Raw genomic sequence first — 23353 nt, 5'->3', positions numbered from 1 at the left:
AATATAAGTAAATTGTACTAACTAATCACAAAAGCAACACACATAACACACTTTTTGTTTTACATAGAAACCCTCATTAGAGGTAGATAACCACATTGGGGAAGACACCACAAGCCTTCTGCTCTAGTCATTTTTTTCCCTATTAGGAGCTACAAGTACCATTTCTAAGGGTTCATCCTGTTAGTACTAATTTATACATTGCTAGGGGTAAAATAAAGTTTTGATAGAATCTACCCTATTAGAGGATTTAGAAACCCTTATGAGAGCCCACCCTATTTAAGAATTTACAAAAAGATACTAATTAAGGTCCACATAGTTAACGAATCTCCCTTGTTGCAACTGTTAGGAAACAAAAATTTGAGTAATATGTTGATAGCTATACTTGCCTATCTTTATGCTCTATTCACTCTGTAGCTTCATTCTACTTCATCTCTACTTCATCTATCATTTCCTTTCTCCTCAAACAACATCATATAAATACTCAATTTTTTAAATCTTAATCTTCACCATTTATTTGAATTACAAACTTGATACTCTCACACCTCATTTAATTCACATATCCCTACTTGCCTAACTTTTATTTGATCACTACCTTGATTGACCTTGGGTTTTCTTGTGCGACTTCCTTGAATAGTTGAAATGTGTTTGACCACAAACTTCTTCTCAAATCCTCTCACTGAACTTGTTTTGATAACATAACTTTCATCTAATCACTTATCCAACTAATTTAAGACATGTCATCATACCTTCTATTCTGAACATGCCAATCATACTAATCACCAATTGACAATCTATCATTGGTAGTAGAAGAACATAAGTTGCATGTTTTGTAATCATCTTTTGATACATAGAACCTTGTGCACCCACCATCTTTACAAATTGCAATCATGCACTTTTTATATCCATATCACAGACTTTTCACTTATGATTTCTACACTTCATTTGTATTTCATCATGATTTCCACCAAAATATTCATCATATTGTTTCTCCTCCTACATATGAGTTATGTCGCTTAATCATTTCATGCTCATTGGTCACTAGTCTTGCCTCACTGATCAATCCCTCTTTATGTTGTGACTATGTTTCCATCAATGAAAACCAAATGCATCACTATATCTAAGTTCACCTCTCAAGTATTCAATCTTCCTCATCAATCTTTCTCCTAGAAATACCAACAAGGCAATAGATCAACCATAAATGCACCCATGTTTTGAGAGATTTCTAAAATAGGAAAAATAAGTCTTCTCAAGCTCCCAATTTGATAGGTGCTAAATTTTAATATGATATAACAATACTCACAAAGTTGAGCTCTGCCAATTAGTATAGGTAAAATCAACTTTATCTCAAATTGAACTTCCAATAAGAGACATCCATAACAAAATTACTAAAATCCTTCTAAGCCCTATACCCACGCCCAAATAATACTATATAATATAAAAAATAAAACACAAAGTATAATAATAATAATTATGCCTAAAGATATATCTCAAGATCTTTCTCCTATTTTTTAAAATATAGATATGGAAGTTAATCAATTATTTGTTAATTCAAAATAATTCTCTATTAAGACTATTAAATTTTTTTTTTTTTGAAACCAATATATAATCAATTGAGAAAAAAAAAACTTTAGCCTTTAAGGAAAAAACATTAGCCTTGGAAAAAATACATTATAATATATAAAACATTTATACTTTTTAGCTATATTTGCAAGAACTAGGTCTCAAATACTAATGACGATGGCAGAAAAAATAGAAAAAATAAAAAATAATGACAGCGAAAATAATGAATGGGTAAATGTTTTGAATCGTCTTGTACTTCTCCTCATAAGTTGCGGTCCGTCAATTTTATAAAATACCTAGGTCGTTTGTTTCAAATACAGAACTTCTTGGCGTGAGGTATTTCGGGCGAAGGGTTCAAGTAAAGTTTGACGAGTCCATGCTTAAACCCTATTGTGTTCATATATTTTTATTTTACAGGAGTCGTCCCTAGCAGCTATTTTGCAGAGGGGAGGAACTTACACCCATCGATATCAAAGGGTTCATTGATAACAATGTAAGCTATGATTCTACATCTCATTCCATAATTTTCAAAGGACATGTCCCGTTGAATGACTGTTACTATTTCATCCTCTTGTTGTGGTGCTATGGGCTGTTCTCTCTCAGAGGGGCCTCTGAGAAAAATACTGGCCTTGAATGTCTTCTTGTTTGGGTTAATTGAAAACCTGCCATTAGCTGAGCTAACTCCTCGTGCAAAAGACTGATTGGATATATGGTTCTACCAACACTCCTTTGTTGATTCATCCCTCTTATGATGCAACTATCTCTGCCATAGAATCTTTCGTAGAGGATTGGAATTATCTATTTTCCCTAATAATTCCTTGTATATTTTCATCGTTACTATCCATGAATCAGTATTACAGCAGTTCTCCAAGATTGAGAGGAACTAACACGGGGATGTTTCCCCCCCCCGCCCCCCTCTTTGCCCCATGTCTCGGAGACATAAACGCACCGGGGACTTGGGACTCCGTCCCATGTCCCCAGCAGGCGCCACCAGATTCAGCCACCTCCACCGAGTATGGGGGACATCCTGGTGTTGACTATCTGCAGATTCTACTATTTATGTTTAATGTTTGATGTTCCAATTCAATGCAATGTTCAAGTAGTTACTCTTTTACATCTTTATATCTTATATTGCAGTACATATTTTCATAACTAGTATTATCTATCTATATATATACCCCCTCTCCTGTCCCCTGCTGCTGTCCCCCGCCGTCCCTCCACTGTCCCCAACTTAAGGCCCCTCTATGTCCCCCTGTCCCGGAAACTTGTCCCCCCGTCCCCCAAGGCGGTGTAACTATGGGGTTTTATTAAATAAAAATAGGGCTTGTATTGACTGGTTAACAATTTCAAACCAATGCATGCATGTAATGCTTGTAACAGCAACAGTAAAACCATGGCATTTGCATTCCAAACCATTCAGATCATAGAATATACTCAACTTTGCATATCAATCTTTGTTTATTAATCACTATAATGGATCAAACACTGATTACTGAAATGGATTATCAGAAAACAATTTCCAATACCCCTGATTTCTGCAAACTGATTGTGCTAGAGAAATGCTCAAGTGATACTGTCAACACTGCTGCTTACTTGCAAAATAAGTTTATATCTCCAATGAAAGCAGATTACAGTCCAGACAACATAACCACAGAACACAACTTTTTAAGAATTCAATTGCAGGATTTGTATTTTAAGGAGAGTAGTCACATTACTTTGGTGGCAGGTTTTATATACCAGGATGGTTGCCTGTGTAATCTAGCCTGATCTGCTCCAATAGTCATGTGAAACCTTTTATCTGGATGTGCAGGTTGGTTAAGCCAGGTCGCTCTAGGGTGAATGAGTGGCTATTAAATTGGTGTAGTAGCCTCCTAAACTAATCACAAGCTGTTCTGAAGGAATGTGCTCTGGTAGGGTTTGCTTCCTGCCTTTGGCCTTTTCTGATTGAGGTTTCCATCCCCATTGAGAAATAAATATTAAAATATTTGGTTTTTGAAATGAAATGAAAGATTTTTGTACTGTGAGAAGGTCCAGGCTTAAACATTGTACACATTTGTACTCATTTGGTTACAATTTACTATGTAGTTATAATGTCCATTATAAATCTGCATGATTTTGAAAAGAACTGTTAAACTTAAAAGCATACAGTCCATGGTTAGCAACAAATTGCGCCTTAGTGAGATAACATTAAGGAATCATAGACTAGCAAAGTTGACAAATCTCTAGGGTCCGAGCTTTTCATTTTATCCATTGTGAATTACCAGTACTTAACCCTTTGGAGTTATTGTGCTTCATTGTCCGAGAAAAGATCCTTTTGATAAAACATTGTTAAATGTGTAATAAATGATCATGGCCACTAATAAATTTAAAGTAGCTTTTTGCAAAATAAATATAAATAACTATATTTCTGTAGTTTTACTATAGCAGAAAGATTTTTTGCGGTGACTGCTTTATTCAAATCTTACAAATGTCATTTTACAGAGGTGATATGTGATGCAACAGGTCACATTAGAACTTCTCCATGTCTCATATGCACAGAGGCATCTGAGCTGTTTCAGGAGTTCCATAAAATTTGGTATATCCATTAATTTTTATTTACAATTATAGATACCCATTACATCAATGAGATCTATCATCATGACAAGAAAATATGCTTCATATTCTGGACTTCCTAATTCAATTTGAGCAAGCAAAGGAAACCGCAATTCTGAAGGACAGAAAATATTTAAGTGAAGCATCTTTTGAATTGAGTACTTGTGTCAACAATCAGATATTCTTGCATAGCTTAGTTTGCTACTGTTGTAACTGAAAAATTGTGATACATAGACAAGCTGTTGAAAGTCAGCCATAGTCTTATATTTATTTAATTGATTTTACTAAAATCCACCATTATGATATGCTCAAATGTGGGATGAGTTTGAATGGGAAAGTAGTTTTTTGTAATAAGTATATAATCAATGAAGAATACCTTTTGAGAGAATCATATAGGTAGGGGCAAGCTCTTTGTGTCAAATGGGTGGTTTGCTGTGTTTTAGGAGAGGAGGCATGGTAAATTCTATTGTGGCACTACATTTCCTCTAGTTATCCTTTACATTGCCCAGCATGGAGAGATAGTGGCTTTCAAACCCTTCTATTCATGAGGGAACATGCTCAAATATAAGTTCTCTTATGTTGGTAAGAGCATTTGGCAGGCTTGGGAGTTTACTAAACCCTATTTACGGTGGCAAGAGAATATATTTAGAGATGGTCTATCTTTCAACCAGCATAACCTTTGGTGTCACCTCTGATTTGAATGCAAGGGCTTGCTCTTGCACAAATTTCCAGTGTACATGCTCTGCATTTTCACAGGCATTGTCTTTAGACCCCAAGGGACCTTTTCTGCATGTCTACTATGTCTCTCTGCACTTGGGATGAAGCGCAAGTCCAATTTCATCTCACCCTCCTTTTCCTTCCTTGTTTTGCGTGCACCCTATCTTTCTCTTGCCCTTTTTATCTTAGCTTGATCTACAACTAATCACTCACCTTCTGAAGTTCTCACTGTGGTTAGCCTGATGATGGATCATAGAGTGTGATTTGAAACATTGATTAAAAAAATTGCACACAATCATAGTTACACTGCCCTAGGAGACGGGGGGACGACGGGACAAGTTTCCAAGATGGGGGGACACAGGGGCCTTGATTTGGGGATAGCAGGGGATGGGGGTGGTGGCAGAGGGAGCAGGGGTGTATATACTATACATATGGTACTTAAAATGCTAGCTATGAAATGATGTACTACAATTATATAGTATACGATACAAAAATGTTAAAAACTTAAACATTGAACATTGCATTGAAGTTTTCAACTAGGACATCATGATTCATGATCAAATGACAAACAAACAATGAACAATAAACATTGAACATCAACAAATAATAAATATTAGTCTATATATCAATCTTCAAATCAATAGTATGAGTATCTAGATTCTACTATCTAATAGTAATCAATGATCATATGTGTCATGACATAAAGATGATTACAATAAGTATCATGTGCCATGAATCATGATATCAAAATAAGTATATGATGCAAACAAAAACTACAAGTCTCCTGGAGTCCAAATCCAAATGCCAAATTAATGATCAATGATCATCCCCTAGAGGCTGGAAGTTGAAACTCATCGCCATTGGAACTATCAGCCTCCAAGATCAAGAGCTGAAAAGCGAACACCAACTAGTCCTGTGGTTGGATCCAAAGCATCCTCCTCATCAATCTGCGATGGCTCATCAGGCTCTACATACCATTATGATGTTGGGCTCTCCTTGTACACACTAGTCTTGTGGTCATCGATACGCAACACACTGTGTCAACCACTAGCTTCTCTGCTCTTTGAGAGGTAAGTCTATTCCTCTTAAGAGAGTGGATGAAGCTATATGTAGACCAATTCCTCTCAGAAGTTGAGGAACTAGAAACCTAAGATGAAAAATAATTAGCCAATGTGAGACTTGGGAATTAGAAGTTGAACAATGATCATTGAAGAATGAAAAATGAAAAGTTACAAGTTGAGGAACTAAGTGCTTGGGACAACAAACAAATAGCTAGTGTAGTGGTAGTAGATTTTGCTCCATAAGTTGACCACCACAAAATGGGATTCTCTTGTGCCATAGTCTTGATATCTGCCTTTGCTACTTGTTTTTTTAACTAAGAGTAGCAAATTTGGCCCACTCAGTGCAAACCTTAGCTGCTATCTCAAGGTCATACATCCTATCTATGCACTTGAAGAACCCTTCCTTCACTTGAAAAGAATTAAAAAGTACAAATTATTAGCAAATAGAAAAATCAAGATGCTAGTAATATAAATGATTTTAATTTATAAAATGATAAGAATCTAAGTCTTAAGACAGTCTTAAAGTGTTATATAATATAAATTACCTCATCATCGTGAAGTGGTGTAACTCTACCAGGCCTAGTCATGTACCACCTTCGATTCAATGCATATGCAGCCATGTGTAAGGGTGTGTTAAGTTTGTCCCATCTACGCTGAATAATAGGCCGAATGTGATCATTGTAGAAAGCTAATGTGGGGTCCTTCTCTTGCATAACTGCCCTCATTTGCCCAAGCATAGAATCAATGCACTTGTACACCTCTTCAAGTGTAGGCGCATCTCCATCTCCATACTTGATCACCTCGAAGATTGGCCTAATAATAGAGACAATGTATTTTGCATTGCTCCAAAATACATCACTCAATTGTATCCTTCACCCTCATCTCTTGCTCTGACCTAAAACCATCCCACCTATTCATTCATTCGTCATAACCATTGGTTGCATGGCTCCTGCAACTCAAGCATTCTCTTTAAGAGAATGAAATAGGATGCATATCGTGTCTCAACTGGCTTCAGGAACTCCTTCCTAGCGAAGCTCCTAAATAGTGCATGTGAGGTGTGGTGCTTGTAGATATACGTTTGCACATCTCTACCATCACTTACCACTCCCTTTATCCAATTAATATTCCCCATGTCTTTTAGAGCATTGTTCATAGCATGCACACGAGTCCACCAAATATGCCGATATGTGGCCTCAATAAGCCTCCCTGCAGCTCTACACACATGAGTTGCATCTCTCACTACTTGGACCACAATTTGTGTCCCAATCTCCTCAATGGCTTCCCGAAGAATCTAAAACTGAAAATCAGCATCTTTTCGATGCCTTGAACAATCAACTGCCCTAAGAAAGAATGGGCCCTTTGTACATGTGACTATGACATTGATGAGTGTACGAGGTCTAATGTCTGTCCACCCATCCGTGATAATGCTGCACCTCGATTCCTCCCAAACAATCCTCATGGTCTTCATGTACTCACTAATCTTGGCATACTCATCATCCAAGATTTTAACCCTCAGTTTGTGCTCACTTGGTGATACATACGATGGTAAGCCTGCCTTTTCTACATTGTGAAATGCCTCCTTAAAATAAGGAGACCGAACAATGTGAAGTGGAACGCCATTGGTAAATAACATTCTGCCAATGCATGCATCTAACTTCTTTCTCGTCTGAGCTGCAAACAATTCTACTATAAGGTTGTTGTCACTAGACTGTGCCTTGCGTTTCTCCTTGCTCATCAGGGCTGTTGCTACACCTATAGAGCTATAAGTAGCGAAAGGTTGGAGGCTGCCCCTAGCAATGTAGTAGATGAAGCTCTATGTTGTGGTCTAGAAGAAGACATGCATCAGTGTTGTTGCCCCTATATTTGTTGCTCATGCACCTCCCATATAGTCTGAATCTGCTACCTACCAGCCAAGGTAGTAGGCATTGGAAGGCCCAAATCCTCTGGAACTCCCCAAAGCTTGTTGATTTCAATTCTAAACTTCAAATTTTTGGATTCAGTCAAAAACTTACATGGTAAGACACCTTTACGTGTCCAAAAGAGGAAGTGTGCATTCACTCTAGTGATGCTACCATACCATACAACACCACAAATAATGCATCTCCACTTTCTTGTGCCATGTGTTCTTGATCCGCTTGTTATTCTAGTAAGAAATTGTTTTAAAGGAGATTTTGGATCAAACTTACACCTAGCCCACTCTGCCAAAGATGGGGAGGGGCAATCAATAGATGGAGTACTAGATAGTACAAAATCAGTACCCATGAAAGTGGAACTAGTTTGGGCCCCTTACTGATTTGGCCCAGCCTCAGTGTCACTCTCATGCTTGCCCCTCTCAATGGTGTCATCATCATCCTCAACCCCAACCTTAGGCTTAGGTTCATATTTTGATTCACTGCCACTATCTGAATGAAATTCCATCTCATCATCACTATGAGTATCAATGTGGGAGCTCACTTTGACACTACATCTCACAAAATGAAAAACAAAAATTATTAAAGTTAACAATTTGAATTTAGTATTTTACAAACTTTAGTATTTACAAACTTTCTGCCTATGCCCTTCTTTAAATTTTCTAAAATTTAAAACTAAATAACAAGAATTTGCAAAATGAAACATCAAGAATCTTAATCTATAATTTAATATTTATACATGATTCAACGAATGAATGAAAATTATATCTATAGCAAAATGAAACAACACACATTTACAATTAAAAACATTGAGCAAAAATTTATAAACATACATTTGAAAATCAGAAAAACAAGTTAAAAACCCTACCTTTTGCTTGAAAAAGTCCTTTAACAAGATGGTAAACCCTTCTTTTCTTATTGCTCCTAGGCTCTCCTTTTTCACTTGCAAACACTTTCTTCACTCTTGCACAAACCCTTATCTCAGCCCTTCACTCTTCTTCTTCTTGCTGTTGCAAACAATGAGAAATGCAAATGTGAATAAAAATGAAGAATAGAAGGCTTTTGAACAAAGGAGGAAAGAATCTCGAAGATGTCTCGTTGTCTCCAATAGCGGCGATGCTCTAAGTGGTGCCGACCGAAATGCCGAGACTCTGCCCCCTCGTCGCGAGGACATCCCCGTCTCCAAGATGACCCAGTTTTGGGGGGGCGGACGTGTCCCGTGATATAGTGCACACAATTGAAACTGGAGGCACTAAAGATAATGTATCTCACCCGTCAAGATAGAGACATTTTTTAATCGCTTGTTTCCCTCTTGTCAACAGAGCTTTTACATAAGATTGGGGTAACAAGTCTTATAACATGGTGGAAAGATTGGGGATGGTACCCAAACATTGCCTTTCAACAATGTAGACCTTGTCAAGGTTATTAGTGACTTTCTCACTATTTGCCTATGGTTGAGGTTTTGAACCAGCGTTGGCATTTGCATTCTTCTAATTCTACTTAGACATTACATTTCATTACCATTTGCAATCTTCTCATTCTACTTGGAGATTGTGTTTCATTACCAGTATTATGGAACCCAAAATTGCTCATTTTGCATGGTGTATTCTGTTTCAAGGCTCGCCTTTGGATTCTCGTCTTCACCATCTGGGCATTTGAGATCTCCATTGTCCCTTTGTAGCTAGACAAAATCTTTTCTTCACCTGTTTTGGTTTTGTTGACGAGCTCAGAATCAGTGGGTCTACATTCATGATTTATTTCCTTTCTGTCCCACCATAGACTCCTTGAAAATGGCCCTTTTGGGTGATAATCCTCTTTTCCCATTTCCTTCCTGCAACTTTGTCTCACTTCTAGATTGACAAAAAGGTGGGTACAAGGGAAACAAATATTACACAACCTCGAGTAATTCTTTATAAACTGGTTTTTTTTTCTCCTTTTGTTGGTACAGAGGGGAATTGGTAACTAATTTATTGTCACTATGGAAATGATCTATGTACTAAACAAAAACATTCTTGATTTTCTAAAGAGTTGGGAGTAACTGTGTAGTGAACAAGGATTACCAGTTTTATGGAACCTAAAATTGCTCATTTTGCATGGTGTATTCTGTTTCAAGGCTCACCTTTGGGTTCTTGTCTTCACCATCTGAGTATTTGAGATCTCTATCGTCCCTTTGTTGCCAGACAATATCTTTTCTTCACCTGTTTTGGTTTTGTTGACGAGCTTAAAATTAGTGGGTCTGGATTCATGATTTTTTTCCATTCCGTCCCACCATACACTCCTTGAAAATGGTCCTTCTGGATGATAATCCTCTTTTCCCATTTCCTTCCTTCAACTTTGTCTCACTTCTAGATCGACCAAAAGGCAGGTACAAGGGAAACAAATATTATAGAACCTCAAGAGTAATTCTTTATGAACTGATTTTTTTTTGCCTTTTGTTGGTATAGAGGTGAATTGGTAACTAATTTATCGTCATTATGGAAATGATCTATGTACTAAACAAAGACATTGTTGATTTTATAAAGAGTTGGAAGTAATTGTGTAGTGGACAAGGATTTTTTTATATTAGCTGTAGTTATTAACAGAAAACAACAAACAGGGAAAACAGATATATCCAAGTAGATTTAACCCAGACAGTTGTCCCTGAATGTGCTTAGCTAGATCGTAGCAAAACCATGCAAATGTCACAATTTATTCACGATTATATCCTCTATATTCAAACAAAATCTTAATGAATGACGAGAGAGTGATGAAGTAGTTTCCTTATATAGAAATATACACTTACAATGAGCATGTCATGGTCGGTAGTTGATCTTTGCAGGCATTTGTTTCTTCGAGGTTTGTAAGTTTACAAAATGATTCTACCTAGACAATAAGCTCTGTCCTGTTCCCTTTGGAACTCAATGCATGAACTAGCGACACATGCTGTCTCAGATGTATTTGGGTTCTGGTCCATCTTTCTTTGTGAATGTTGTCCTTTGTCCATTAAAGTGCTTTCATTTTGTTTCAGGGGAACCGTCATCTACAAATTTGTCAGAAAGTTAGTATATAGAAGTGAATGGAACAGGAAGGATTCCCTTTAGCCAGTTGGGTGGTCTATAAAATTTGTCTAGAAAGTGACTAAAATCATAAGTGCATTTTAGTACAGGAAATGCTGAGGATGGTGTCCCTCGAGCCATTATTGATTATTTGAGTAAACATATATTCTTAAAGTTATGTAACTCATTTGATATGAGTCCCTCCGTCTCCATTTAGGATACATTTTGATAGGTCCATGTTGAGCTCTTTTTTGAGAATTCTATGCATTTTTATATTTTTTAATGACTTCATTATTGAGAAGTTCACAACTTCATATCAAACATTTTAAGTTTCTGATTACTTAACTGACAATGGATCTTTTTCTGAGCTAGCAGTTATATATTTTCACATTTGCTATTCTGGAGACCTGGAAGGATGTTGAAGGTTGTAAAACCTAAGACAAATCATGCAAGGAGGATTCTTGAAAAGCGTGCTCCAAAGCTGGTAAGGACCTTTATTTGAAAATTATATACCTTTGTGGTTTTGTTGGTTCAAAATGTATGTTGGATCCCTTGCACGTTGTACTTCCTCTCTAGATCAGTAGTAATATCAAACATGGATGTTAACAAATTTCTTTCCAAGATATTATTGATATGTAATATTTAATATCCAAGCATAAATTTCTTTATTGAGGTTTGTCATAATATTCTATTCATAAAACCTCATGATTTTTTCTATTGTGAACTTTTGCAGGTTGAAAATGCCAAGAGAATGCTAATCTTGCATGGCACAAAGACTAGCAATGCATTGAATTCAGTCTTGACTGACATATTTCATCTCAAGAGGGCTGGTGGAAATGCCATCAAATACACTAAAAAGAATGGAGATATTCAACCATTTGAGAGTGGGGGTGAAACTGCCTTGGAATTTCTTTCCCAAAAGACTGATTGCAGTCTGTTCATTGTATGTTTCTACTGCTGGTTACAGATCTGTGATATTTCTAGAAAGCAGGGGACTGTGCCTTTTGTCTTAATACAATTTCGGTGATATAAATCTTTTTCTTAGTTCTTCTTTTCCAATTTTTTTCATCTATGTTTGTCATCTTTACATCCTAAGTCGGCTCTATGTATGGGGTGGTCATAATTAAAAATGTGAAAAGTGAGGCAGCTCATGAGGTGTAAAATACTGGTTAAACTTAAATGTACATCTAGACACGGTAAAGGAGATTTTGGGGTTAACTCCCAAGTACATAGGTAAATTACTGGAGAATTTTGATGTGTTTGTAGAATTCTATGCTAAGACTTCAACAAAGATGTTTTTAGTGTAATGTTAGGTAGAGATTTGAAGGTCTTAGATTTCCAAGTTCAAGGTATTGAAAATCTTGTTTGAGTTTTACTACTTTTATAACCTTCTATTTGCAGTGTGCCAGTGCTTGGATTGTGCTCCAAGTGTTCCTCTTTTTGGTCCTTTTGCTCCACCTGCATTTATAATTAATGCCTTACAGAGCAGGAATTCCTTATGTTTACCCTCTGGAAATTGTATCACGTGTTAGAAGGCCCAAAAAAATTGATGGATGAACTGAAATTGGTCATGCTTCCCAGTTTTGTATATTAATAATTGATACTCAGAGAGATTCTAGGGCTTTGGAGGTACCTCCCTACACCTGCACACATTATACTTTCTGATTCACACGGTGCAGTTTAACATGTATATGGACCAAAATTGGTTCTTTATCCCCCAAATGCATAATCTCAACAAGAACGTTGTTGTGAATCAGCTCTAAATAGCTTAAAATATTCATTCTGAAATTGTGCACTGGTCTTTTTAAAGATTTTTCTCAGTGACTGTTCATATTGCCGCAGTTTGGCTCACATTCAAAGAAGCGGCCTAATAATCTCGTTTTGGGAAGAATGTATGATCATCATGTATATGATCTGATTGAGGTTGGCATAGAAAATTTTAGTTCAATGGAATCATTTGGTTATGGAAAGAAAATAGCCCCACAAGTAGGCTCAAAGCCTTTATTTGCCTTTATTGGGGAAGGTTTTGAGACCAAGGAGCACTTGAAACATTTGAAAGAGGTTCTACTTGATATGTTCAGAGGCGAGGTATTGTTACCATTTTCTCAGTCTTCTATCTTTGTTTACAGAAGTATATAACAGTTTCTGTTTAATATTAATTTGTGCATGATGAAGTGATCTTATTGTTGGTCAGGTTATTGAAAAAATAAATCTTACAGGGTTAGATGCTGTATTTGTCTGCACAGCATTAGGCGATAATAAGGTTCGCTATAGTCTTGATTTTGTTGATTCTAGTGTAAGCTTTTATTTTCATTCCAAGTGCACATGTGGACATGTTATTCTAATAAAGCCGCAACTGTCATTCTTTATGAATTGAATTAGTTGAATCATTGTGCCTTGGGTTTTTGGTTAATGTCATGGAATCTTATTTTCTTGCAAGTGGTTGATTATACAGGTTCATTTCATGCACTGTGGAATACGTTTAAAAAAGTCTGGCACAATTGTTCCACGGATTGAATTGGTTGAAATAGGGCCTTCAATGGACCTGGTTCATAGACGGCATAGGCTTCCAAATGATGATCTGAAGAAAGAGGCCATGAAATCTGCTATTTTGAAGCCAAACAAGAAGGTAATTGGCTCTTGTATCCTTTTGCAGAGTTTTGTTTACATTACATTCTTTCAAGAAATAATTGGTAAATGTGATATGTGCATGCTTTGGTTTTTTTTTTTCCCAGGTGAAGAATGTCAGTGGTGACCTGTTAGCTGGAAAAGTTGGAAAGATATATGTTCCAAAGCAAGAGGTATCTTTTTGGACCTTGGAAATTTCTAGTATTCTTCCTCTTTTAAATAGGTTCACTCTCGCTGTTTGAAGCTGCAATTTTTATGCCATTTTGCAGGTTGGAGACATGGCCCTGGCCAAAATGAAAGGTCTGAAGAGGGAGCGGAGAGAAGCTGCAGCTGCCTTGTCAGCCTCGAAGAATAAATTACACAAAGAAATCGAAAACACAAATTTGACAACATCAAACAAGAAGCAAAGAACAGGCTAGAAATTTATACTGCCGAGGCTTCTCCATTTTGATCTAATTTCTGCACTGAACTAATGACTTGCATTCTGTTAAAATTCCGAATGTGCAGTAACCCTGTTCTCAAGTTGGGATTTCTCTGGTGTCCAAAGTTTCTACTGTCTGGAAATCTATAAGTTTTGTAGTTACATAACCTGTAATTTCTTCAAGTGGCTTCAGATAATCAGTCGCTTGAATCAATATTTTGTAATTCCAAGTGTTATTTTTGTGAGCATTGCTATTCTTTTTTAACGTCTCATTTTGGCTGCTAGGGGTTTGATATAGAAAGTAGGGAATGTACTCTTGATTTAATCGGCCAGCTTCATTGTGCATTGAAATTTCTTTACGACTCGTTTCTTGATTATCTTGGACACTGTACTTAAGGTCTTGAAATTAGATTTTCATTACTCTTGGGTGGTCAATGAAATCTCTCGTAGAAACAGGATGAATCTCGTGCATATTACTTTATTATTTTGTTTATCAATTACACTCGTCGCCAATACATATCACTTTTTTGGTTAGGCACTTCAATGGTATATTGATTGTTTTAAATATAATTTCTAAAATGTTTAATTTCATTGTGTTCAACATGATCTTTCCATTGCTCAAAAGGTTGCATTTGGTGAATCGACCATACCATTCTTACGTTACCAATTCATCTCTTACTCACTACCTAAGTTGACTTATTCACGTAGCATGACAATCTGAAGAATGAAAGAAGGGAATTAATTATTTTTAAAATATGTACCTAGCTATTTTTGTATTATTGTACACACTTCAAATTCACCGTTAATGTTTATATATTAGTGTAAACACTTTAAATTCAGCCTTAATTTTCATTTTACTAGTTCTTTCGTCAATAAATAAATAAATAATTTATTTAATAAATTATTGTTTGATCTGAAATTATATTCATATAGTTATAGAATTAAATTATCTTTATAAGCATGCTTTCTAATTCTACTTATTGCTAATAGTTGAATATAGACTATGGGAAGCACTTTTAACTCCCTCCTCAACATTCCCATATTCTACCATGTATGAGAATGTGAACCTTATCCACACCTTTATGCATGTAGGGTCATTGTTATTGGTATGCTAAGTTTGTAGTTCGGTCATATTTTCTATAATATAACTTCATTTCTTTGAGTTCCGACATGTCATCTTGTTCACATGTGTTTGGTTGCTCTTATTAATATGTTGAGTTTGCATCTCACCAATTATCCCTTTGACATATCTTCATTTCTTTGATTTCCCACATGCCATCTTGTTCACATTTGAGTATATTTACCATAGGTGATTTTGATCACATTATCACATTTTTTCCTTCATTGTGATGCTTGTCACAAGATTAAGCCTCCAATTGTGGGAGGGATGAGAGGGTGAGAATCAATTTAGTTGAAACTTTAAACAACTTCATCACCAATATGCTTAGTATGAAACAAAGCTATAGATACAACACACTATAGCACCAAAGTGCTATGAGAGTAGTTTACCATAGTTGTGACCTTACAAACAATGTTTTGACAACAAGGTGAAAGTACAAAATATATGTAATTGTTACCAATTTAACATACCTTTTAAATTGTTATATTTTACGCTAAATTGATTATGTTTTAACTGCTGATTAAATGTGTTTATCTACTGAGAGTATATAGTGCATAATGAAAAAAATGCAGCAAACAAAGTACATGAAACATAAGAAAGAGAATTGATCACTTTTTCAGGATACAAGTACCAAAAAATAATACTTTTTATTGAAAGTATTCAAAAAAATATTTTTTTACGAAGTGTTCATGTTTACACAGTACTTGAATACAATGAATTCAGATATTACTAGTGCTCTCAGCCCCTAACATAAATATCTGAATTAAACACATTGTACAAACAGAAAAGTACTGAAAAAGAGATAGAAAGGAAAGACATCCATTGCCTGAATGGAAAGTTGTTGCGTTGAATGCTGAAAGGTTGATCCCGCATCTCCATCCGAGAGTAAAATCTGCAAAAAATAAGTAAAGAAATGGATCAGTTCATACGAACTGAGCAATGAAAGACTTTCCTATCATCTATACTCTGCTGTTTATACAAAATAGTCATCCAGATAACTATGCTAAAAGGCAAGGCAGCAAGAAAATCTGAGAAAAATAAATCATGTTTTTATTAATGAGTTTGTTCCATGTGCAGAAATAGGTATGAAGATTAGAGGCTATAGAAGGATCATGCGTAAGTTACATGCATGAAGCCTTTTGGCTGAGATTGTTCGGGCAAAGACAGAAGATATTGGGGAGGCTGTTGAGGGGGCATACATAAATTACAAGTATGGGACCTTCCGGTTGAACCAATGAAGCTAATTAAAGACTTTGAGGAGATCATTGAAAGAACACACATACATTACAGGTGTGGAACCTTTTGGTTGAATCATGTAGCGGCAAAGGACGAGAGGAGGCCGTCGAGGGGGCATACATAAATTCAAGTATGGGACCTTCCGGTCAAATCATGGAGGATGTGTATAGTTTCAAAGTCTGAAGTTAAAGGGGTTTGATTATTTTTGCAAGTACATTTCAGCATGTATCAATAAAGTACAGGTACAATCACTCATAAGGTCGATCAGAATTACCTATCAGTGCCAAATCAATAGGAAAGGAAAGGAAATCTACTACAGAAAAATGTAATGCACATAAACAAGGGCATTAATAGCACATGTCATCATTTGATTCCAGTATTTCAATATAGGATTCAGGTTATGTTCAGGACAATTACCCAGATTTATCACATTATGAACAAACAAGACCAGAATAAGCATCATCCTGTTGGTACAGGAACAAAGGTTTTATAGAATACATAACTGGTTCAAGATCTCTTGGGAATGAGATGTGAATAGAAAATGTTTATTTTAAGAAGTTTTGAACAATATTTTTAAAATGAAAGCATCAATATTGATAAGAAATCACGATATTTGCAATAAAGATTCTAATGGAAAAGATCAGATGCTACTGCCCTATCTGTAAATGATGACAGTAAGTAAAAAGGAAATATGTGCTTTTAAACCATGACAAGAAAAATGAATTTCAGATAACTGTTCCTTCACGTACAATGGCAAAGGCAAGCTAAAATTTTAAAGGAGTTTACAGCAGCAAAGCGATGAATAAATGAAAATATCAAAATCAAACATCATAATGAAAGATACATGTATGAAGGAGAAGTCAAAGACTAGATAACAGCAGGGAAGATTCGTGCTGAAACAATATTTTTAGTGAAAGCATCAATATTGAGGTTCAAAAAGACAATGCAATAGAGAAGCTCATATCACGTCTAAAGCTTTTTTTAGTGGAGGAAAGATGGAACAGGCCTTCTATAGACAAGTATCAGTGGGGTTCAAGTTCTGGACCATGGTAATATCTGTCATTATTAGCTCTGTTTAGGCACTATAACAGTACATAAATCTTCCATAAATGTACAAAAATGAGGAGGTGGGGGTTAAGTAGTCAACCAATGAAGGTAAAGCATCACAACCTGTATCATAATCCAACAGCTAGAATGGAATTAAAATTCCAACAACAGATTTAAAAGAAGGTAACAATAATTCATGAGAGCAACAGAGTTTGAAGTGGATTCTAATATCCAAAAGTTTACTTTACCCTTTGCTGATAGCAATGATTATTTAAAAAATACTGTTGGTTATTCATGTTTTACAAAGGAAATTCGGCTGCTAAATGAACAATGTTCAGAAAAGTAATTACATAGTATCCATTACAAAAGTCAAGAGGAAAAAAATGAAGATGAACTTATAGCAGTATAATTTTTGAGGCACCATTGGAAGTAGCAGCAATCTCATAACATACAGCTCGTTACAGGAGAAATGATGGTAGCATTTTGACATAAATGGAACCCTTGGTTACAAAGATTCAGCCATTGATAAAAGCCGGCTCAAGCAAGGTCAAAGACCCAAGAAAATCATTGGTAAAAGCCAACTCACGCATGAATAAAGCCCATGAAGTGAATGCTCAGCAAAAAGAATATTGGTGCCATAATAGAACACCCAGAATTTGCAGCAAATATGGCGCACAGAACCAAGCGAATCCGCTGTCAAAGCAACAAGTATGGAGTCGAATTTACCCTCAATGGAACAAATCTGCCCAATCCGCAGTCGAAGACCAGAGATCTAAATATAGAAGCAAGACAAGGAAAAAATGCAAGCTACCAACAAAAATGGCGCCCACAAATCTGCAAAATATCCATGCCTGCAGCTAGGGTTTTAAAACCCTTTTCCTCCTCCATACGTGAGATCAAAATGAAGACAAAACAAAGTAATTACCCTCTTTTGGTCTTTGGACGTATTTTATATTTTCCCTTTGCTATTTTTAATAAGATTTCGGGTCCATTACTTCATAATGGAGTTGAGTTTTATAAACTCTATTTTTATTAATTGAATATGTATATAATGAAAGATATTTTATATAAATCATTGTATACATATTCAACTAATAAATTTTTTTTTTTAATCCATTATTTCTTTAATATTAATATGAATACGTTTTAAAATTAATAAAGAACACGTTGATAATTAAAACATATTAGTATTAATATTAAATAAAATAATAAAAGAATAGTTTCCATTATTATATTAATTTAATATTAAACATGTTCATTTAAAAAAAATGATAAACTATAAGAATAAACACGATAATATTAAATTAATATAAATGAGGTTCAATTGTAAAATTAATATGTCAAGTGGTCGTAATTATAAGGCCATTGATTTTATTAATTAATCAAATGGAAATCAAGAGAGATTTAGCATTTAAATGCTTAAATGCAAGGAGAGAAAATGGGAATGCTATTTTTGGAACAGGGGGACATTCAGTTAACATGGGGTACTCATTGAGGCTAAGTTCAGTTCCAGTTCCACATGCACGTTTGTGAGTCATTTGATGATATTTTTTAGCATCTTATGAGGCAGTTATGATCAGTTATGCATACAGTTCAGACTGAGGGCTTATTTTATGCATATATTGCATAATTTGGAGCATTTTCACATGCTATTTTTGAGGGTTATGCAGTATATCCGAGTTTGAACCTTTTTGTGCATGATTTTCCAAAGATAGAGGCAGCTTTGAGTTATCCAACAGTTGGGCAGATGGTTAAGTGCAGTTTTCAGTGGCTCTTTCATTGTTTTCATCATTTTTGGGTGATTTTTTCTAGACATGACTTGGGAATCCGAGTTATGATTATTCTTCTATATATTGTACTTCATCCTCATTACAAGGGACCTTCTTTCAGATTCAAATTTTTTGCAGATTGCAGATTTTGAGTTGATTGTAAGGGCACTTGTGACAGAGATTTTTTCAGCATTGATTATAGAGATACAGCTGTTCCTTATCATAGATTCTTGTGCAATTTTGTGAATTTCTTGCTTTAATATTGTGTTCGCCTTCATTATAGTTACATTCCTAGTTGCAGATTTGAATCGTGATACATGTGATTGTAGGTCTATGTTTTGTGATTATTGTTTCCTTGCAGAAAATTGGTGAAACTTAGGTATCCCTTTCAAAGCAGGAGATCTCAATCCTTTTATAGAAACACTTTTGTGATTACACGATTGTCTGATATTGTGAATCAATTGTCTTTTTCGTAGTTTGTGCTGAAGTAATCAAAATTACATTCATAACCATTGGTGTATCACCTCACTTAGATTAGTTTTAATCGTTCATTCTTTCATTTCTTACCCTTATCTCAAGTACAATTTAAGATTAGGTGATCACAACTTAGGAACCGGCCTAGCTTTCGGAGATTCTTCTCTCATTTTAGGACAACCCACCACCCGAGAGAGTTTTTGCTGTTTCACAGGCTAGCTTGATTCTACATCTCGCTAAAGGCGCAAATCCTGATTGACAACAGTAATTTCATCAAATATTAGAGAGCATACGAAATGAAGAATCAAGGCAAGAAGATTGGTAGTTGTTAATGACACAAACAAAAAAACAAGTAACATCAACTGAAGGGAAGAATTTGAGTAGTCAATGCACCTATTTGCTACCAATGATTTGGTCAATCTAAACAACTAAAGAATGTTGAAAGTATAGAACTGTTTGATTGTGTTAAGAATGGGAATAAACACCACGAATAAAATGGACAATGCAACATGTTGAACAATTTGAAAAATAATTCCTACTTTGTAAAGGCCAACATGTCATTCTCACAACGAACATATGGACACAAGAGGGTCTTGTAATTTGATCTCTCAATGAAGTAGTTGATATCTGATGTTCCAATATATGTTACAATAAGGTCCAGTAATTATAATGTTCCAATAAATGTTACAATGAGGATTGATAATTATAATGGACCCTCCTGGAATGAAGAGGACCCCAATATTATACCAATAACTCCTAGATCACTAGGAAGTAGAAGGCAAATATCACTCACAATGGCACGGGCTATAACCATACACAAATCTCAAGGTCTAACACTACAAAAATCAACAATCAACTTTGGTAAAATAGAAAGGTAGGGGTTTCACAACTATGTCTAGAGTTAGAGCATTGAATGACCTTCACATTCAACCAATGTTCTTTGAAAGATACTTTAGAATGCAAGACAATTCAAACACAATCTCAAGGAAGAAAGAGGAAGTCTGGTTGTGACAATTCTCTCTCTCACGAGTAAAAGGTACACAACTCGACAAAACTTCTTGCTTAAAACAATAAATGTTATAAATCTCTCATACATTCTCCTCATAAAATTTATTCCACTTACATTGATTCGTTTTAGATGCTAATCTCAAAATGCAACATCTTGTCTCCAATTCTAACATTTTTATACTTTTGGTATCCACATGTCTTGAAGCCAACTATTCTTCAACATTTTTGTACATTGAGAGTATTTGTTACAATGCATGATAAACTCTAAAAAAGAACCATTCAACCATATTTTATTTTAGTTTTCTGCATTTATAAAGTACTAAATATCCATTCCATGAATATATAATGCACAATATCTTCCAACTTATCTTTTGATTTTTCAATATTATAACAAATTATAGACAAAGCATATGCTTGTATATGCATAACCATTGCACCCTATTGCATATGTATCGATTTTAGAGATTTTCTCATGCTCTATTGGTGATTTTCTTTTCTATCCTTTATCTTGGCCCTACTTTGTGGAAAAAATTTTATTTGGTAAAAAAACTTCGGTGAGGAAAGTTGTGGAAACTTAATGATGGGCGACACTCTGAAAAGGTGGGAACCTAGGGATTGTGACACATGGAGGAAAGAAACCAAAGTTTGGGAAATGTTGGAAAAGGAGGCTTGGTGCCATATATGAAGAGAATGAAAGATGCCAAACAAGAGATCATTGAATCATTCATTCATGGTTGGGAAGTGGGAACACTCATCTTAGCAGGGAGACATCTTTAGCTTGACATTGACATCATGGTGATGATAACTGGGCTTAGAGCTAAATGTATGAACTTCTATTGTAATAAAGAAATTATTGGTAAGTCGTTAAGATATTCTTGAAATCTAATGATGGGCCTCTAGTTAAAGAAAAGGGAGGGGTCTATGCTATTTGTTCTATTAAAACATTGTGGAGATTGTTCCTAAAAGCTATAATTCTATATATTGCTTTGGATGAGAGGCGTGTTAGAGCTCGCAATCATCATTTTGTTCTATTAAATCATTTTAGACACAAAATAAGGGTTTATTTATGTTTTACTTTCTTTGTTCTTTGACAGATAGTATTAAAGATTTTAAGAAAAAACAAAACAAAACAAACCCGTCATCCATGAAGGGCCGATGAGATTGATTTTTGAGTTTATGGTGGACAATGTAAATGAGAATTTGCCTAGCTCTATTTTGTTAAGCTTGAAAAAATCCCTAAAACACCTGGTAGTAGAAAAGACAAAGGAAAGTGTCTAACAACGGAGTTGGGTGAAGTGAAAGTGATGAAGGATGCTCCCCTTAATACCATAAACACATAACAAAAAGCAAAAAAACAACAACAATTTGTGAGAACAAAATATGTGCTTTCTATTATCACCGCAAATACAGAATTACAAAGTTTAGGATTACAATATGGTAACCCACACAAGCGCCTTCATTACAAAAATTTGCAAGACAAAGCTATGAACTTTCACTTAGAGCTATCCAGAATTGTCCTAAACAAACCTACGGGCCATTCTTAATAGGAAATTTTATGCCACCTGTGAAGGTTCTAGAAATTAACCATTGAGGCTGAAAAAACCTCAAGTTACATAGATTACATTTATTACATTAGAGTTAACTCAAAGAATTACAAACATAATCTTTATGACCATGAGTAAGGTAACCAAACTTTTGGAGACCATAACTCACAAACCGTAGCTCTGATTGACTGTTATAATCACTTTTTGGAAAGTGAAAATCTTGAACTATAACACTTGAGATGCGAAGCGCCACTTAGTCAACGTTTGACCCCATTTAAGAGCCTCTAAAGCCTTCAAAATTGAGTTCAAAGATGTTTCTGCAAAATTTTCCACCGAAAATCTGCAATAACTTCTCTGATAAGGAAGCTAGAGCCATGAGCTTTTTATGGTAGACTTATAATTTTGAAACAAACCTTCCTGACAAAAATAAGAACATTTCAAGCTCATATGACACACTTACTAAAAATAGCAAGTTCCCATAAAAAATAGTAACCCCCCTGTCTACTAGTGCTTATTGAAATAGAAAAGCTTGAAACAAAAAAAGATACAAGCTAAAATTAAAATATTTTTGGGTGATGCAAGATTGCTCTCAGACTCAAGATGCTCCTACATTAGAAAGTGAAGTCTATGAAAAGGGAAAAAAAGATTGATAATTATAAAGAAATGATGACTAATTTTGAAGGTGCAAGTGAGGAAGAGGGGAATAGTCTAGATAGAGAGGAGAATGTTGAGCAATTATTCTGGTGGGTTAGTTGAGAAAACGTTCAACTTTCAAATACTTTCTCTTCCCCTGTTTCTATCCATTCAAAGGAAGTTAAAGATAGTATGTAGAAGAAGGAAGATGCAACTAGTAAGAAGGTTGACATTGGTGATGATGAGGAGTTTGACAAAGAAGCCTGGTGCTTCAAATATTTTGAAGATAATATCACCCATGATGTTTTTATCGATTTTGAGAACTTACCACATAAAGCCTTCCCTGAAGAAACAAAAGGGTAAAATGAGGAAAGTACATAAATAAATCTTATATTTACCAATAGTGGATATGGATGAGGTCAATGGGAAGCTGTTGAAAGATGATTAGAATGGAACAATGGACATTTAATTCTATCAAAATGCTCAATCTCAATTATAGAGCCCTAAATGTCAAAATGGAAGAAGTTGTGAATAAGCTGAATGGGGGACTTGAGAATGAAGCTAGAGGGTATGGTCTGCAGAAGAACAATTTGTTGTG

The 23353-nt window shown here is 35.3% G+C and overlaps 2 protein-coding genes across 2 annotated transcripts; one reads left to right on the top strand and one right to left on the bottom strand.

The window, feature by feature from the left end:
* The first annotated feature begins 1876 nt into the window (after positions 1–1876).
* LOC149560539 (ribosome production factor 2 homolog) lies at positions 1877–14172 on the top strand. The gene is made up of 8 exons (XM_089824724.1): positions 1877–2053; positions 11251–11359; positions 11609–11818; positions 12718–12963; positions 13070–13138; positions 13331–13504; positions 13611–13676; positions 13773–14172. Exons 2-8 carry the CDS (start codon positions 11291–11293, stop codon positions 13920–13922), a joined length of 984 nt encoding a protein of 327 aa, XP_089680850.1. The 5' UTR covers positions 1877–2053; positions 11251–11290; the 3' UTR covers positions 13923–14172.
* Positions 5739–7665, bottom strand: LOC149560540 (uncharacterized). Its single transcript, XM_089827633.1, has 5 exons — positions 7323–7665; positions 6863–7208; positions 6476–6743; positions 6280–6333; positions 5739–5816 (listed from the first exon to the last, which is right to left on the bottom strand). The coding sequence occupies exons 1-5, from the start codon at positions 7663–7665 to the stop codon at positions 5739–5741; spliced, it is 1089 nt and encodes a 362-aa protein (XP_089683759.1).
* Positions 14173–23353: the final 9181 nt, after the last annotated feature.

Source organism: Cupressus sempervirens, chromosome 4 (assembly GCF_028749045.1).
Source record: "Cupressus sempervirens isolate cs-2001-9-10 chromosome 4, ASM2874904v1, whole genome shotgun sequence".
Lineage (NCBI taxonomy): Eukaryota > Viridiplantae > Streptophyta > Pinopsida > Cupressales > Cupressaceae > Cupressus > Cupressus sempervirens.
This window is presented reverse-complemented; position numbering and strand designations above follow the sequence as displayed.

Bases quoted from the DNA above. Each gene is read 5' to 3' on its own strand.
- LOC149560540 (XM_089827633.1), bottom strand. From the start codon at position 7,665: ATGAGCAAGGAGAAACGCAAGGCACAGTCTAGTGACAACAACCTTATA. The intron at 6,334-6,475 runs GTAATTTATATT...TTTCAAGTGAAG, and splicing joins CACCACTTCACGATGATGAG to GAAGGGTTCTTCAAGTGCAT. The intron at 5,817-6,279 runs GTTTGCACTGAG...GAGCCATCGCAG, and splicing joins ACCTTGAGATAGCAGCTAAG to ATTGATGAGGAGGATGCTTT.
- LOC149560539 (XM_089824724.1), top strand. From the start codon at position 11,291: ATGTTGAAGGTTGTAAAACCTAAGACAAATCATGCAAGGAGGATTCTT. The intron at 12,964-13,069 runs GTATTGTTACCA...ATTGTTGGTCAG, and splicing joins TTGATATGTTCAGAGGCGAG to GTTATTGAAAAAATAAATCT. The intron at 13,139-13,330 runs GTTCGCTATAGT...TTGATTATACAG, and splicing joins CAGCATTAGGCGATAATAAG to GTTCATTTCATGCACTGTGG.